General features: G+C 49.3%; 1 protein-coding gene across 1 annotated transcript in view; it reads right to left on the bottom strand.

The window, feature by feature from the left end:
• PDLIM4 (PDZ and LIM domain 4) overlaps positions 1–18871 on the bottom strand; it is a 38955-nt gene that overhangs the window by 13555 nt on the left and 6529 nt on the right. The window contains exons 2-3 of the mRNA XM_057415867.1: positions 14374–14525; positions 6750–6834 (exon numbers count right to left, since the gene is read on the bottom strand). Coding sequence (XP_057271850.1) covers positions 6750–6834; positions 14374–14525 — 237 coding nt within the window. The remainder of the gene's footprint in view (positions 1–6749; positions 6835–14373; positions 14526–18871) is intronic.

Genomic DNA, 18871 nt, shown 5'->3' with positions numbered 1-18871 from the left:
ATAGTATAGTACATTCAAACAATGTGTTATTTTTGACAGCATTGTAACAGCCTTAACAAAAGTCATCTGAAACACATTTGCATGGACAGGGAAATTTCTTAAGCTATTTTTAAACATTGGTTATGCATTTCTCAGCCTCCAGGAGGAAAACATCCACCCCTTACTAAAGGAGGGCTCTCACAAGAAGCAGCTTTGATTTAAAATGAGGTTTTAGCAAAATAAAGTGGGTTTAGGGTAGGCTATTCCACTCTGTATTTGCACACACACGTGTTCTGGACTACACATTGCACAGCACAAGGACAGCATGCATCTAACCCAGGAACAGTCTCTCACTGTTAGAGGTGAGCTCCACAGCTCCTTAAGGAATGGACACTTCCACCTCGGTCTGATCACAGTCTTGGCCCCAGCAAGGGCCTGATGACTGCAGGTTCAGTGAAAATCTTCACCCCTGGGAGCAGCCACAGCCCTCATGTGAATTAAGGAGCTCAAGAGGGACCCGAGCTGCGATGCCACAGCTTCATCTCTTAAGCTACCTGGCTCACCAGCGGTCTCTTAAAACCTCACAGCAATGGAAACCAGTTACCCGAGCCCGGCAGGAATGATCCAAATGTGTTTCCATTTATCTCGCCTGCTGCAGCGCAGAGGGCATGTTTTTAATATCAAGGGCGCAGGGGGGTGTTGGACAAGCAGACAGAGGAGGGCTTTGTACAGATGTACTGGGTTTATTAACACTTGCATACAAAAGCAAGATAGCTGGGGATCACAGCCCCGCTGTGGGGGGGGCACAGGAGGGAATGGTTGTGTTTTCCAAACACCCTTGGGCAGAGCTCTGCAGACAAAGCTGTTCTGCACAAGCAGTGGAAATACATTGGGAGGTAGAATCCCAGCCTGGTTTGGGCTGAAGGAACCTTAAAGTGCATGCAGCAGCCACAGCTTCTCTGGGCACCCTGTGCCAGCGCCTCAGCACCCTCCCGGGGAAGAGCTCTGCCTAAGAGCTCATCTCAATCTCCCCTTGCTCTGTCCCTATAGGCCCTTGTACAAGGTCCCATGCTTAAACCCAGTAGATTCCAACTTCATCAGTCCAGCTTATCTGAATGGCTCTTTCAGTAAAATACAGGGTAAGGTACACAGGAGTCCGGGGACCACAGCGAGCATCCCCCTTCCCTGCATCCCTCCTCTGGTCCCAGCCTCTCCCTGCATGCTCTCGCCCCAGCAGGTCACACAAGTGACTGCAAAGAGCAATTCCTCATCTTAAGCAAGCAACAAGGAAAATGAAATAGGATAACTTACTTCTCCCCAAAGGCTAAGAACAAAACCACTGAGCTACATGTATGCTTCCAACCAAACACTGTATTTCTGAGTACACAAGCAGGCAGTTTCCTTACCTGCGTTAACAGAGTCATCACTGAAACCGATGTTATCAGCTGAAATAACATGGTATGTATCTGTGTTGTCTCTTTATCCACCTGCATTTTCTAAATCAACCCACATTGTTATTATTTCAGTATAGTTCCTGTTCACCTTCAATGAGAACAAACTATTTGTTACCTGAACAGAAGAAAACACCATTTTTAAGTTTCCATCCCCATTTTTTCCCCCTTTATCTTAACACTACTTTTTACCTCTTTCATATATTGGGATTGTTGAAAATCAGAGATGCTGATTCATTTAGAGATACCTGAAGGATTCCACATGAAAGGTAACAGCTACAACAGTTCAACATGGTACACTGGCACTGAGGAAACTCCTTTGCTCTCAAATGACTCGATAACCTATCACAGGAGAGAAATGCACACAAGTGCACACCAGCTTGCGTGCAACCTCTTCACCCAGTAAATCAGACCAGCAGGTTCTAGTGGTGTATGAACCCCTGATGCTGGGGTGTGAAACGCTGCCCGAGTACCCGCAGTTGAAGGCTGATTCCGCTTACAGCCGCCGTCAGGATTCGGCATGTTTCTGCTATTAACTCAGCCCTCAAACAACAAGCTGCCAGTTCCCATGTGCCGGGAGCCCGTCGCATGCCAGGGCATTATCTCATCCTCTTTGTTTTCCCCAAAGCACAAGGCAGGCGGTTTCCCCTCCCTCTGTCCCATACCCATCTGCTGGGGACCAAGGGTCCTGCCAGAGCTTTCCCAGGAGCAGCCGTGGCCCGTCCCGCCTGGGACCAAGGAGGAAGGAAGGTCGGTCACCTTGAGAAAGGAAATCCCACCTCTCCATCGAGGAGGATTTAACCCCTGGTTCACAGGAATAAGTGTGGCCTGTGCCAAGCCTTCAAAGACGTATGGAAGCTTCCTGCACAACAGCAGCCCGTTCAGAACTTGAACTCTATTAAGTGTGGAGTCGCTCATCCTCAATAACAAAAGACCAGCTCTTCTCCATGGCTCAGAGCTCAGCCCTTGGCTGGACTTGGAAAGCTGCTTCTCGTGAAGCAGAGCATAAGCGAGGACCAAGGCAAAGGGGACAGGAGCACTGACCCACCATCCCCATCCCTGAGAACACCATGTCACTGGATCTTCCAGCATCCCGCTTGGGTGGCACTGGGATGCCATTCCCATGGCAACCAGGCCGACCTGCGGGAAGTGCCTCTCCCTCCCGGACAGCCGGAGGAAACCCAGCCTTCAACCCCATGTAGCTTATTTTAGCCAAGTGTCCAGGTCTGGGAGCACTTTCATCCTATTCCAGCTCTGGCTACACGCTGCCAATTAATTCCTGCAGCAATTATCCTCCCAGCCAGACACTTGATCTACTGTCAGTTAGCACTGATGGGCTGTGCCCCAAAGCCCAGGGCCAGAAAGCTGCTGATTCTGGCAGTAAAGGAACAGTCAAGGAGCAAACATCCTCTCCCCTTATTAGCACCACATGGTGGTATTCTGACCAGTGAGCTCACACTGCAGGAAGCTGAAGACAGCAAGATCTCCAGGAACTGATGGGCTGGTGATCCCATTCTCTCCATCTGCCAGGGCCCACAGTAACACCACCACTGGGCAAAGAGCTGGCAGCAAAGGGAGACCAGAGATCCCAATGCATCAGCAGTGATTTTGTATTTGGAGACCAGAGATCCCAATGCATCAGCAGTGATTTTTGTATTCTGAGACTGGAGATCCCAATGCATCAGCAGTGATTTTGTACCTGGAGACCAGAGATCCCAATGCATCAGCAGCTATGTCATTCCAGTGTGATGGAAACCCTGACTCCAGGTGACAGCATTGCTGGCTGGAGAGGACTGAGCCACGCCGCAGCATCCCCACAGGTCCTGCCAGACACACGGCTCATTGGTCAGGATGTAAGTATGAATGTCACTGAGGTTGCGCCCTCCTCTCTAGGTCCTTGCTGTTAAGGGCAGACTTGTGCAGTGTAACCAACTGATAACCAAAACCTACTTTTTAAAGCCCTACTATTTCATGAAGGTGACTCGCTACCACCCTGTTCAGTGTCGATTCGAACTGTGAACAAGCAGCTCTCTCTGAATCCAGCCTCCTCTGTTACAGGCGCAGTGATTCCCTGCAGTCACAACCTTAATCCAAGTTTTTAGAAGGAGGACTCATTACATTCTTAGTCTCCAAGTAGGGGTTTTCCACAAAGCTCAACTGAGAAACCACAACACATTTAGGAAGAGAGGAGAGGTCATCAGCTGGCCCACACCTTCCCAGTTCTCTCACACAAAGATAACTGCAAGCCTCGCTGCCTTCAAGACAAACACTGCACCTAAATAAACAAACATGTACCCAATTATAGGGCGCATGCTTTCCTAGAAATCACACAGATTTAGGCACTCTGCTCGTGCTCACATCTTCCAGGGCCTCCAGCAAGAACTGCTGCAGTCACAAGTCAAAAGACTTCCAAGACATCTTTGCGCAGCACAATGGAAAAGTTGATAGAGTAAAGCCTGGAAGAAGGAAAATGTGCTTCGCATTACTGGAAAGGCCACACGGGGTAAAGCTCTCAAAACCCTTTTCAAGGAGCAAAATTCTCAGCCCCTTGTTGAAAAGGAGCAGCCCCAGCCCTGCTTCTGTGATCTGAGGGCACATTTCTAGCAGAACTGGGTTTCAAAGCAGTTTGTTTGTTCCCAGAAGCGAGGAAGCGTGCTTAAAGGTTACATATATTGAGCCAAGCCATTACTTCACAATGAGCCTTTTCTTCCTCACAGTCTAACAAACGTCTTTGCAACAGGGGCTGGATGAATACAGCCCAGGGTCTCATGGCATTGCTCCAGAGGGGACTCCGGCCATGACCAGCATCTCTGCTCCCAGGGGATGGGATCCCCGCTGTGAGGGTCTGTACCCTCGGGTGCTGAGGATCACCCTTAGCATCGTTCAAGTCATAAGGGCATCAGCAATAACTCAGGGGTTAGGATAGCTGCTGGCACATGTCCCAAGCAGTCAGCGTCATGCTCAAGGCACAGTCTCAGTTCGAGGAGTCAATCACAGCAAGAGCATTCTAATATGTGTATGCAATCTCCTTGATCTCCTCTCTGGGAAACACAAGAAGCCATTAAGCAAGACAATGGGGGGATATAGCCACCAAAAAGAGAGCAAGAGCAGGAACCTGGATGCAAAACCAGGGGCTGCCCATCCCTGGCAGTGCTCAAGGCCAGGCTGGACACAGGGGCTTGGAGCAAGCTGCTCCAGTGGAAGGTGTCCCTGCCTGTGGCAGGGGTTGGAGCTGGAGGAGCTTTAAGGTCCCTTCCAACCCAATCCATGCCCTAATTCCACGATCCTATGAACCTGCTGTCTGTGCCTGCTTATTCTTGTTCACATGCCTCAGTGCTTTGCCACAAACACATCTGCTTTACCCGCTGAGCGCTCCCCAGATTTACACGCTTTCAGTGTAGGTCTGGATTCAGGAAAATCCATCTCTCCCCCTTCATTATAGTCTTTGTAACTGTCTAATTTTTAAAGAGATCCATATGTAACATATATTAATAGTCAGATTCAGATCCAGTCTGCATTAAACCTCAGAAATGTTGTATCTGGCAGTGGGACTGCTGCACATGTTCCTCATTTAACATTATTCACAGGGTTTGAGGCACATTAAAGTCTATTAAGAAGAAAGTATCTGTCAGGAGAGATTGCTGTAATTGATTAATGAAGCAAACGTGGCCAGGACTCAAAGCCCAAGCGCACAGATCCCCCTGCTCTGCTGCTCAGGGCAGGGAAGACCCACGAGCTGCTGGTGTGTGACCCCGGGGTGGGTTTGCTGGTGCTGCTGTTGTGCAGGGCTGGCAGCTGAAAACCCCTCTGCCCGCTATAGGAATGTGAAAGACTTCCATAATCCACATGGCTGCTACAGTTAACAGGTTCCAGGCGGGACTATGCAGGTCTGCTCCTTGTCTGGGGAACCTCACACTCATCCTCCTTACTTGGGGGAGATTCTGCTGCTGGCGCTCTCTGCTCACGCCTCACCAAAGGGAAATGAAGCCAACACCACTCCTTACAGCATCATCCTGCCCTTTTCCACCCTTGCAGGTCTTGTATTCCTTCTGGACTGAGCCAAGGGAGAGCTGTGGAGGGATCTTGGGACCCCTGTCTGGACACTGCAAAAGCCACCTCTAGATAGGAGCATCAGAGCTAATCCAGCAGCATCTGCACATGCTGGAGGAAATCCACTCATGAAACAGCCCGTAAGACAAACCACCTTTGAGAAGTAGACCATCTGAACACTCCTCCTGGTCTCCTCCTCATTCCACAGATACTTTTCAGCATGTATCATGGACCAACACATCTAAAACCCTAAGGTCGGGTTGCTCAGAGGCAGAAAGGAGCAAAACACCATTCCTCTTCCCTTTAAGGAGCCGGAAGAGAACAAAAGCCATCTTTGACCTCACTAACAAGGTGCTAGTCAAGAGATAGGTACAGAAGATGGAGATTTGTGCAGATCCATCCACCTCCCAGGATCAGGATGCTGCTGAAGGCAGCGCTGCCCTGGAGACCATGGGGCAGGAAGGCAGGGCAAGCGACAAGCAGAATGCTGGTGGGAAAAGAGCTGAAGAGAGAGGGAAGAGACAAGCTGCAAAACAGAGAGAAGGAAGAGAAAGACGGATGCTCCACATCCCTAGTAGTGTTCAAGGCCAGGCTGGATGGGGCTTGGAGCAAGCTGCTCTAGTGGAAGGTGTCCCTGCCCATCGCAGGGGTTGGAACTGGATAAGCTTTAAGCTCCCTTCGAACACAAACCAGTCTGGGGTTCTATAACGAGACAGATAAAAAGAAAACCCCACACCACCACGTGAAGTGAATCAGCATCATGGGATTAGGAGAGTGCGGTGGATGCTGGAAACAGCAGAGATGGAGGCATCTCAGCCAAAGGAGGTGCAAGCAGACCCCAGGTGTGCTGTGCTCTGCTCCAGGCAGGGCAGGCATCAGGGCAGCACCCTTTGGAATGCTCCCAACAGCTCCATCAAACACAATGCTGACCATGAGGTTGGTCACTGCCCTCGAGAAAGGGTCTGTGCTGGGTCCTGCCCACCTCATGGCACTGCCTGGGCTCCTTGTGCCACTGGCAAGCTGATTCAACACAGCCTAGCTTGGGGAGAAGGCGGTGATGGAGCTGGGTTTAAGCCAGATTGACTCAGGGATCTGGTTCACCACAGGAAAGGAAAGCACAGCAAGACCTGCACAGAGATAGATGTCTAGTGAACATCATGCTTTAAACCCCACATAGAAATTCCAAGGATTACAGAAAGAGCTGAGGGCTTTCTGGACCCCAGACATGGATCTCCTCTCCCAGCCAGTGCAGGGCTGCTGCTGCCGTACCTGTGGTTCCGGCTCTATGTTGATCCTGTACGCTTGAGCCTTGCCATCGTCCAGAACAGGGGGTGACCAGGTCTTTCCTTCGGCTCTGCAATGGGAAATTAAGGAAACTCCAATTAAAATCGCTTTAAAGAGCAAAACAAAACCCGCACAAGCTCAAAAAAACCCCTCAAACAGCAAAACCCAGGCTTCTGAAAACACAAACAAACAAAACCACCCAACCGAAACCAGACCAAAAACCCCAAACAAACCACAAACCCCAAATACACAATAGCATATAGGCCTGCCAGGGAATGACTACATGTACATGTTTCCCTAAAGTTATCCTCAGAAGTGTTACAATAGTAAATAGAGAAGATGCCAGATCCATGCTATTGAACCCATGAAGCTCAAACCCCTTCTTGAGCTACGAGCTTTAACTTAGTGCAGAGTTTAAGATACAAACTTAGTCCAAGAAATCAGCAGACAGGCTTGTGGTGGTTTTGTTCTGCATAGTCCTGGCTTTGCCCCTTTATTCTGGCCCTGAATCCTGAAATAGGGTTTGATTATGTGTATCTAGCTATCTATCTGCAATCCCTGGCAAGTCTATATCCTAAACTACAACTATACCAATGCCTTTCAGGGAGAAGGCTTACACAGCCCTGTCTGAATCATCCTGACCCTTTCAACAGGTGCCAGATTTAAAAAGCCCTAAAAATACAGTTTCCATTCACAAATGCATCTCAGTCCTCCCACTCTCCAAAGGGTTTCCATGTGCCCGATCATTTTTTCCCTGCATCCAGGGGCATGGCTGGAATGTGATCTCCAGCACTTGGAGCAGGAGGGAGCTGCAGGGGTGCAGGCACACACACAGGCTTTTCTGGATGCTAAGAGGTTGAGATGGGAGATGGAGACTGCATGGAGATAAGGGTTTCAAACACAAACTATCCTGTTCATCATCATAATCCACACCACCTAATGAAAACAGGTTGTGTTCCAATGGGCACAGATCACTTGCCATGACCAAACTTCCTTTGCCATCAGACTCTGGCCCCGGCACATACCACATGCAGCTTTGGTTTAATTATCTGCAGAGGCCAAGTGTGAAACATAAGGAGCATGGGTTTAACCCAGAATTCTTGAGGTGATTTTCCATTTAAACCAGTCAGCGTACAAACCCACCTCTCCAAATTCAGGGTCTGATCCGAAACCTACCAAAAGCAAAGACACTAAAGTGGCTTTAGCACACTTTAGATCCATTCCCTGAGGATTTAAGCCTTTTTTGCGCGTTCCAAACCACTGCTTAGCACTACCATCACAGCTTTTCCAACAGGGCATAACATACTCTTCTCGTAGCTACGTCCTGTTCTGATAAATTACCTTTACTGTCATTATTTGGTTTTAGGTGGGTCTTTCCAACTGTTTTTGGTGGGACAAAGGAAATCGTTCTTCCCAGGAAGGGCAGCATTCCGAGCAATCCCAACTCGCTTTTTGCCACGACGCAGGGCTGTGTATATTACTTCCACATTAAGAATTTCATCTGGGGGCCCAGAACAATGAAAGTGCCTAATTACATTGGCAGAGACCATCATTATTATTTCCGTGCTTCTACCCCTGCATTGAGTCACAGCCTGACGCACACTCACGCTGCTGCTGACATGGGGCAGTTATGACATTCCCCTTCTCTCCATTCTGGTGCCCACATGCCAAACACAGCTTGAAGGATCCCCGAAGACTTCAGTTTGCCAGTAAATAAGAATCAAGATTCAGAAAGAGATTCTGATTGCAGAAGATAATAGCAACAGCAGTAAAATGCTTTGCATGAAGCTACAGCATTCAGTCACTGCAACTGCCAACACCTCCTAGTTGGGGTTTCACAGTTATCCATACCCCTGAACAACAAAGGCCACACTGATTTAGGTACCAGAAAGCACCTGAACTAGTCATTATAGGTGTCTTTACACTTAAAGGCACGGTCAGACTTGGGTTTGCATGTTGAAATCCATTCATAATTAGTGCTTTTAACAACTCCAGGCTTCACCATCAATTCTTTAGAGTGACCAAAAGTTCTTGGCATAAACAAGACAGCCTCATACAGCTCACAGGGATGGCCTGAACAAAGCCAGGCTCACCCCAGCCACAGCTTCCACTCCAACCACCCTGAAATTCAGCTGATACAGCACAATTTAGGTTCTATTTAGCACTTTTAAAGGCAAAAGAGAATGGAAGAAACACTGGGCTCACCAAACAGAACACGAGTCACAAGCTTGATGAGCATTCATGCTTACACAAGGAGACTCCTTTACCCCAGGAGCAGCAGAATGCCAGGTAATCCGAAATGATTAGGAGATGGCTCTGACAGAGCACGATGCCATGGGCAGCTCCTGCACAATGGACTGCTGGTGGCCACCCCAAGCCACCCTGGCAGCAGGGTCACGCTACCAACAGCCACAATATTGTGCTTGGGCAACAGCAAAAACATAACCACTCTTTCCCAGTGTAATGGGTCAGAGATCAGATGCTGCCCTCAAATGTTCCGAGTTGTTTAATTTACGGCTCAAGAACGGGAAAAGTGCTTTCAGCTGCGTTGTAGGGGATTAAAGGCAGCTATGTGGAAATCATTACCCTGCACTAACAGCACTGCTCTATTTTAACACTGCTAGGACAACCCTAAGCAACTTGACCTAGGGTAGCACCAGGCCTTCACCATGGGGCCTTGTGGGAAACAGACCCATGAACAAGACATAGCTAAATAAAGGTGCAGACACCTCATATCCCAGCACTTAGAACAGAATAGTTTGGGTTGGAAAGCACCTTAAGATCATCCAGTTCCAACCCCCCTGCCATGGGCAGGGACACCTCACACTAAACCATATCACCCAAGGCTTTGTCCAGCCTGGCCTTGAACACCGCCAGGGATGGAGCATTCACAACCTCCCTGGGCAACCCATTCCAGTGCCTCACCACCCTCACAGGAAAGAATTTCCTCCTTAGATCCAATCTAAACTTCCCCTGTTTCAGTTTGAACCCGTTACCCCTTGTCCTGTCACTACAGTCCCTAATGAAGAGTCCCTCCCCAGCATCCCTATAGGCCCCCTTCAGATACTTGTTTTCTAAGGGACTCAACACCATCCTCAGAAGATTACTTGCACATGCTCACATATATCTACCAAAATGTTTTTTCACCTGGTAACCATCAGCACGTCTTGTTCCCTCCCTTTGCAGAGCTGCTTTTCAGTCCCAGCAATTCCCGGGTCTTACTGAATTTCTCATTTCTCCATCCCCTTATAAACTAACATTTAGCACTTGGGAAGGTGCCAGACCGGCTGAGCAGGCGACAGCCATGCAAGCCTCCAGAGCCACCCCAATCTGTATGGTCCCTTCTGGAAGGGGTTGACTGCAGGTTCCTGCCCATCTCCTGAACACCATTCGCCTCCCACAGTAGCACATCCCTAAGGTCACACTGATTTTTATCACTGATATGGCCATCAGTCTTCCAGGAGCTGAACTTGGTGTAGAAGCAGGTACAGATGATGCTTCTAATTCCCCAGGACTGTGAACCTCACTGTGACAACCATAAGGTGCTGGATCCATCCCTATATCCTGATGCAGGGTTTTCACCCCTACGGACCCAGCTCATCCAGGCTACGGGAAGGAGAAGCTGTGGGATTTCTCCTCCTTCATTCCTCTCGGCTGAAACCATGGCTGTGTAGCGAGGCTCTGGAAAGCTGCCGGTTTTCCTCTCGATTGCTCCTCGAGGAGCTCCAGAGGGGAAGCTGTGATTCACTCTTTCAGTTGTGCTTTCACTGGAAACTCGAGAACATCACACACTGTCATCCTTCCCATCCGCTGCAAACAGACCCCGACAACACCTCCACGAGCAGGGGGAGGTGGGCTCGGAAGAACATCAACTGCAGGAGCTTCCAGGGACTTCTGGGGCTCCACGTCCAGCAGGATCAGTACTGGGCTTTCTCCCATAGAAACGCCCAGAGAAGCTCCATCTCTGTACAGAGAGCAGGAATAAAGAGACAGTCTTCACACCAAGTCTCCAGGCAGACTCAACAGAACCATAGCAGTGCACTGGTCCATGAGGGCTCTCTTCATGCTGCTCATCCGCTGGGAAGCAGGATCCAGTTATCCATCCTGCAGCAGGGCACAGCTCGTGGCTGTAAATCTCACTGCAGTTCTGCACTTGGGTTTGGTCACTCAGGCTCGAGCACGTGAGAACAAATCTGATCCGCACTGCAAGCACAACGCTGCACACCACTGCCATCCATATGGAATCTGGGTTATCCCAGCCTATGCACACCACTTGCTTCCTTCTCAGCCCCTCATCCTTGCCCTGCCAGGGTTGCCCAGAGCAAAACAGCATCCAGAGCTGGGAAGAGGTTTCCACAGCTGCTCTGCTCCCTTTCGGAACAGTGAGGCTCCTGTGCTGCTTTGCTTTCCACAGCATCGCTGCCCAGAAACGGCCCCATACATATTGGGGCAACATAAGACCCAACAAAACAGGGGACAGAGCACCTGTTAACTTCAGGGGGACAGGGGTCTATCCAAGAAAGGCTTTAGGGAATGGGGATGTCAAGAAGAAGGGACAACCACCCCAAGGGCACTTAAAGCCCTTGATAAAGGACAGAGAAGAGATTTTTAAAGAAGGCTCATAGAATGGTTTGGGTTGGAAGGGGCCTTCAAAGCTCATCCGGTTCCAACCCCTGCAATGAGCAGGGACACCTTCAATGAGATCCAGCTGCCCAGAACCACATCCAGCCTGGTCCTGAATGTCTCCAGGCATGGGGCATCCCCCACTTCTCTGGGCAACCTGTGCCAGTGTTTTCCCACCCTCATCACAGCTCAAGAGCAGGGGCAGCCTCCAGACACCAGCAGGGACCCTGTGCTGCAGGGAACACGAGAGCCACATCCCCCAGCGCACCTGAGAAGCTGCAACATCCCCTTCCCAGTGCGGGCTTGTGGCCAGCTCCTCAGGAAGGATGCAGCACCGCGTGCGCCCAGCTGGCAGGCAACAGCTCCAAAGGAGCTCTCGGGCTCGCCTTCCCCCTCCAGCACAGACGGGCAGGTCTGGGCAGCGCTGCCAAGGACCTTCCAGCAGCGTGCGGCAGCAGGAACAGCATCGCTGATGCCACAAGGTCTCCTGTCCAGCACCCAAGGTCCTTCAGGCACTCAGCACTGGCCTCAAGCAAAGCACGGCCCTGATCCAAGCTTAGGGCTGCTTTTGTCTGAGGCATAACCTGATCTGAGGGAACAAGTCCTCCCTAATAACCAGGGCTGCAGCATAACCATGAGAGGTGGTAATGTTCAAAGGGGCTGAGATGACTTTCTTTGCAGGAGATAAGAAAACACAGTTTTATATATAAGTAAATAATATAAATATATATAAGCAGGAAGAGGATGAGCTACGTTGCTGAGGGGGTTATCTCTGTGCCTTAGACTTGCTGCGTGCACTTGCCTGAGCACTGACTGTCTTCCAGGATAAGAAAGGCTTGATTGCAAGGAACATCACTGATTTTAATGTGCAAGTCCTTGTTCACACAAACACACATCACTGTGGAGAATCCAGATGGGATTCATCAAGCCTGTGTTACTCTTAGAAAACAAAGCAGCTTTTCCACCCGAGGTCTGGAGAAAAAATGCCCAAGCTCTGCCAGCTTCTCACCACAGCGTCTATGCTGCTGATGATGCCCTCCAGACACAGCCTCCCTCAGCCTCCCCAGGATGATGTGGAAGATCAGATACAGAGCTTCCCTGAGCCCAGCATTAGGAACCTCACATAGGGTTTGATGCTGTTTTCTCTTACCTGGCTGCATGTTCATCTGGTCAGTGAGATGCACTGATCTATTTGCAGTCCTGACATCCAGTTATGCCTGGCTGTGGCCAAAGTTTGCATCACAGCAGAAATCCCACTTCAATTGCTCCCTCTCAAGCACAGAGAAGAGGCTTTGCCTGTGCTGCATGGGACAGTTCTGCACTCTAATGTCTCATTCTGCCCACAAATGGTCACTGCTCCTGGCTCTTGTTTCCCCATCAGTGCACCCAAATGTCTTAATGAAGCAGACACATAAGCAGGATAATCAGTATCTCCTCCCATCACACTGAATGCTCTCTGCATCCTCAATCCAAAACCCAGATGGGTCACACTGGACATCCTGTCAGACCCCACACTGACTCTCCCTTCTCATCTTCCCCCACTCTGATTTCCCTTCCTCGTCAAAGGGCACTTACTGACCACAGCTGGAAAACAAAGCCCATCTTGTTCTCTCTCAGTAACACAATGTCAAGAGTTCACAGAGAAAGGGCATGGGATGGAAGGAGCCCAGAGGGCACCAGCAGGCTGCAAGATTCAAGCACCACTTCCCAACCACGGGACTGGGTGGGCACCAGCAGTACCCTGGAGGAGTACTCAAGGTCTGATCTCAGCTGAGAAACAGATACCAACTGGTACCAGTGGCTAAAATGAGGTGAAAAAGTGGGAATTCAGCTCCTGGGGTCACGCTGCAGGAACCCTCACACATGACAATAAAACGCTGCCATGCTGCAGGTGAAAGCTCTTTTCAAAGCTAACTCTTGATGAAGTTGTTCTGCTGCCAAAGCACTGCAACAGCTCCCATCACAACATGAGGATTTCCACCTCTTCCCGGGAATGCTCCACCAGCCCATGGACAGCCCAGAGGGGAACGCTCATCCTGCCCCTGCAGCTCCTGTTTGGAGTACAAGGCCATCCAATCTCCCCGAGCTGCTCCCAATGGAAAGCAAAGCACCCGTCCTCCTTGGCTGGGTGAAATCCCATGGGCGAAGGGTTTCCTTGGGTTTCTGTTTTAGCTCGTTTCCCAGTGCTGAAGCCACATCATCCCTATGGCATGGGCTGAGCTCATGGGATTCCCCTTCGCTCGGACACCGCTGTCTGATGAACTGTGGGGAACCAGAGAAGCTTTGCTCCATTTACGGCTGTGCTTTCCCCACTGCCCAGGCTTCCAGTCACAAACTACGTGTTTTCCAAGGAAAGCATAAACAGTAAATGATAGCTCTTTATGGCAGGAAATGCCTTTTTAATCCGAAGTGGGGACTTGTATACACTTATTTAAACCTATCGCAGATAACATTAGCCATTTGGGAGCCTTATAAGGAGCTCTCATTCTGCCTGGATCATTTGTGATTTGTATTGGGAACTTCCAGCTACAGGATTAATACCAAAAAACAACTCCAAGCTTTCACTGTGCTTTGAAATACTCTAAAAAAGGGGATTTGCAGGACCTTCAGATGTGTATTTATTGAATAGATGCTTAGGAAAATAACAGGTGGGTATTAATGAAGTGTGAGGCTCTGCCCAAAGGAGATTTGATCCCAGTGTGATGCTTGAGTCGATAAAGCCTCCACTGGGTTGAAGGACCTGACCCAGCTCACAGCCTGGACGAGCCTTTAATGTATAAATCATAACCCACACGTGTAAATGAACCAAACCCATTTCTTCTATCAGTGGCCTTTTGCAAATAATGCTGTGTTTTAAACTGCAGAACACCTACACAGACCATGAGGATGCACCAGAGCTGAGCCTAAGGGCACATCTGCCCCAGGGCCTGCTGTGAAGAGCCCAGCAAGGCTGGCACAAGAGCAGCTCAAGCAGAAGAGGACCTACCTGTTCACGGAGAGCAGGAGCTGGTCCACGCATGCTTTGATCTTGTTCTGTGCCTCTAGATGCGTCATGTGCTCCGTGCTCTCCCCGTTAATTGCCAGAATGATGTCTCCCGGGCACAGGTTTGCCATGGCTGCTTTGCTGCCAGGGTTGATCTAGGCAGGGAGAAACAAAAGTGGCACTTCAAAGAATGCTCGGCTTTACAAAAAGCCCGGTTTCTTGCAATAAGCAGCAGATAAAGGAATAGTTATTTATGGAGAAAACGTGTTTTGCCCATACCAATGGCATCTACCAGAAGTTGGACGTCAGAGCCAGGCATTGCGAGCTAGCCCCAGTTCTCTGGGGGCCAATCTCCTACAACAGTGCCCGCTTAAGGAAGAGCTTTCTGTCAACCTGGTCCTCTTTAGATTTGCCTCTTGCTTGACATAAGGCAGCACCCTCTTTCCAGAGGGATGCTTTCCACTCCTTTGGCTTGCAGGCCTGAAATCACGCTGCGAGATGCAATCCCTAAAGCTCCCACAGACCCCTCCTCTTTGGCTAACTGTGTACTTAGAAGACACACACAGTCCCCTAATTGCTTCCTGCGGAGAAGTTACATTTGACATCAGTTTTTCCTGAGCATCATTCAAACGACTTGTCTCTTTCTAGCCCTGCATGGAGTATCCCACAGCTCATTAAGGCTCCACAGCCCCTTCCCTCTGGTTTTGTAGCAATGCCAGAACCTCATAAAACTCCTAACTTCTTTCCTGAGGAACTAATGACAGGTCCAGGTACAGTTTGTGGTCAGCCCATAAAAGAGTTCCTTGAGAAATTACCGTTTCATTTACATCAGCCCAAATGTGGTTTGAATTTCTGCAATATAAAATGACGCGAGGCACAGGCAGGACAGGACAGGTAAATGTGTCTGTTTAAACTTCATAGCGACGTGCTTGCCCTCTAATTTCCTCTCCAGTCATTCAGAGCATCTGCTAACGCTGCGCTAGGCGACCACATGGCTTGTCAAGTGAGAAAGTAGGGCCTGACTTTTGGTTATTCATTTCTCACTGCATTTAGAGTGTGGTGGTGCTTTGAATCCATTTACTCTTGATTGGCACAGGTAAAATCCCCAGCCTTAAGTCTCTGCTCCATCACACCCTGCTCAGAAGATCCAGGCAACAGCATCACTGTTCTGCCCTTTACCTCCCCTTAGATGCAGCTTACAGCAGTGCATGGTGGCAAGCAGACACTAATAAACCAGGGATGGGTTTTAAGAAATGAGACCAAGTGGTGGCTATGACCCCCCCCACCCCAACCACCAGGAAATAGGCAGTCTCCTAGAAAGGAAGGATGCACATATCCCCGTTTCCATCCCTATTTGTTTTTCCCAGTTGTTTCCACAGGGAGTTTATCCAAGATCTGGTCTTGCCACCAAAGCCCTTTGTGGATCACACTGGGGCTCCTCACAGGACCAAGGCTGGTCGAACAGCCAGCAAGAGGCAGGCAGCACCCAGCATAACTCAGGCCTGCTGCACCGCTCCTATGTGACTACAGCCACCAACACCACTGAAACATGAACCCAGAGGTGTTTGAGGCGCTCCAAACCACTCTTTACAGTTAAACAGAGCTGGCAGACTGAATTAAGCCTTTTGTTGCTTTGTCAGAGTAAATCAGTGTTTGCCATTTGCTCTTCAATAGCTTCAGCTGGGCTGTTTTGCACTAAAACCCTGCCAAGCCAACTCCCTCCCAGCTCACAGGCTCCCTGTGACTCAGAGCAAACAACGGGAGGTCCTTCTGCACACAGCACACACGGGCTGTATGGCTCTGACACAGGACACTTCGACCCAGGATAGGCTCATTTTGCCCTGTTGGGTTTCCTGAGCCTGTATAAGAAGACACAGCATTCACAGAGCCTTAAGCTCCTTCTACAGCCACAGAAGCTGCCAGACCCACCAGAAAGTCAACCAGAAGCTCAAGCAGCACCTCCACGGAAGCATCTCCACATGGCTGCCTTTTGTTATCCGCTTCCCTGGGTGTTTGCCCTGCATCCCCAGCTGCAGTGGCCTTTTGGACTAACAGCCCTCCAGTTTGACCCAGGACAGCTGCATTTTGTTCTTGTCTATTCGATGCTGTCTAGATGTCCAATGGATTGTTCTCCTTGTGCTGATCCTAACCAGATTGTAGTTTCCTTGGAGAATAAGCTGTTCATAAATGGGGCTCTTAGCTGTTTCCTATTTTTAGATTCTGGTTTATTTCAAATCAGTTTGGCAGTATCTTCCTATTAGCCATTTGTGTGAGCCATGGAGATGATTGAGGGCTTGCAATGGAACTGCACTCCAAGAACTCATTAGTTTGAGATACAGCATCACTGCCACAGCAGCTTGAGAATTAGTATCGTAATGTCTGTCTGGTCCAGAGTTTGTATTGCAGTGAATAATGTTTAGAATACTTCAAGTCCTCCTAACTCACAGCTGTGCTGTGACACCCAACATGCCACAGAAAGCCCTACTAGCCTGGTTACGGGTCAGGGCTGTGTCCGAGTCCTCATGCAAGGTTCCTACGTGCTTTGCTCCACACGGATCCACGCAGAGAGCCTCTGCAAACCCAGGGTCTCCAAATCCAGGACAAGGACATGATTTTTTATAGAGCATCACCTCCACACTGAGGATAAAGATGGGAAATGGGACTCACAGGCAGTAGCATCAAAATCCCACAAGCTGATGACTCAGTAAAAGGAGAACGTGACCAGTGAGTTATACCCACACCATCACAAACCAATTGCTTTTAAATAAGTTTTTCCAGTTATTTCCCCCACCACCTTACCCAAGATTACCACCCAGTCTCTGCTCTCCCTCCAGCGACCAGCCTCAAGCAGCCCTCTCCGCAGCCAAGTGCCTCCTCTGATGCTATGGAGCAGACTGGAAAGAGCCCAAAGCCAGCAGCAGCTATCTTATCTGGCCACTGGAGCCTCGTTAGGATTTACTGAGTGCTAGCATCTGACATCAGGCCAATAAAATAAAGCACATTAAGGCAGCTGTTGTGCTAAGCCAGTTGGTGCTGGAAGCTGCGCAATCTCATTTAATAAGCAAGATTACTTGCACCAAGCGGAGTTTACTCTTCAAACACACACAGCCTTACACTTTCCCCCCTGGAGAGCAGCCATGGGAGCGTGCCAGGCCTGCAGAGCAAAGTCCCCTCTATGGGTGTCCCACTGCCCCTGCAGGGACGGCTCAGCTCAGGGGCAGCTTTGCTCAGGCTCTAGAGCTGGGCCAACGCCATAAGCTGAAACAATCAAAGCCTCAGTGAAAGGTTAATTTGTTTTATTAACTTAACCCCTTTTAACTCTTTTCCCCTGAAACCTGCCTCTAACATCTCCTGGGTCAGGACCCAAGGGTGGGGGACACGGTTCCTCCTTGCTACCTGCATAGTCTGGGCACAGCCATTGGAAAGAAGAACTTGGTATTTATTCTCCTAGTAGTTTTTACTCCCTTTAACAAAAAGTACCCATTCAGGCCAAATCTACACAGCAAAGGCAGCTTTCTCTCTGCCAGCTCTCCTTCACTTTTGAAAAGAAGCCCTACTGCACCAAAAGGCAAAGCATCCCATCAATTAATGAAGCCATCTCCCCAGGATTTCATGGGTTAAAACATGCAATCCCATAGGAGAAGCCTACACAGACCACACCACTCTTCTCTTAAGTCAATGGCGATTTGTTACAGGCCAAACGTGGGGGAATTTTCTGTTCTGCAAGCATGATCAAAAGGCTCTGATTAAAGTCTTCGAGAGGCTTTCAAGATAGGGTGACAGAATTCTCAGCTTCAAAACAAAGGCAGCCTGTTCTGCTGTCAGGAAACACGCTATGGGGCAGCAGATGAGCTTACGGTAGCAGTAGCCTTTAAACCAGGAAGAACCCAGAGCAAAATGACTAACTAATGAAGATAAATTCCCCAAATCCTTTAAGCATTCTGTCCAGGGATTCTCTTCAGCACTTCCAAGCACCCTGCATTGAACTGACACATCCCTCACCAATCTATTTGCATCTTTCTAATTGCTCATATAACATCCAGTGCATCAAGCCATTATGTAGGTATGCTCAATGAAGAGCATGGCTTGTGCCACTTTAATTCATTTAACTGCTGAAGGAAACAAGAAAGTTCAGGGCATAAAAAGGAAAGAACCAGAGTACAAGTGTTATAAAGGGCAAGAACTTGAAAATCCTTTTGAATCCAAGTACTACTGGATTCAAATCCAAATTTAGAATCAGGTTCATAGCACAGATCCTAATCCAGCTCAAAGGCTGAGGTCTCTGTACAAGGAAAAGGCAGAGAATCACTGAAATCAGACATGAGTTTTAGAGCAAGCAGCCCCACAACTCGAGTACAGACCCAAAAATGCTGACTGAGAAAGACAGAGGTCATTGAGACACTCACATCCGGCTTGTTTTGTCAGAAGCTTGCCATGCTCACCCCAATGGTACCCAGAACTCCTGTGGCACTTGGAGCAGGAGCTTCTGTGTACCACAAGC

This window comes from Pezoporus wallicus, unplaced genomic scaffold, assembly GCF_028554395.1.
Source record: "Pezoporus wallicus isolate ANWC-B61680 ecotype Strahan unplaced genomic scaffold, APGP_CSIRO_Pwel_v1 contig_9052, whole genome shotgun sequence".
Taxonomy (NCBI): Eukaryota; Metazoa; Chordata; class Aves; order Psittaciformes; family Psittacidae; genus Pezoporus; species Pezoporus wallicus.
Note: the sequence above shows the minus strand (reverse complement) of the source record. Positions and strands in the feature narration are given on the sequence as shown.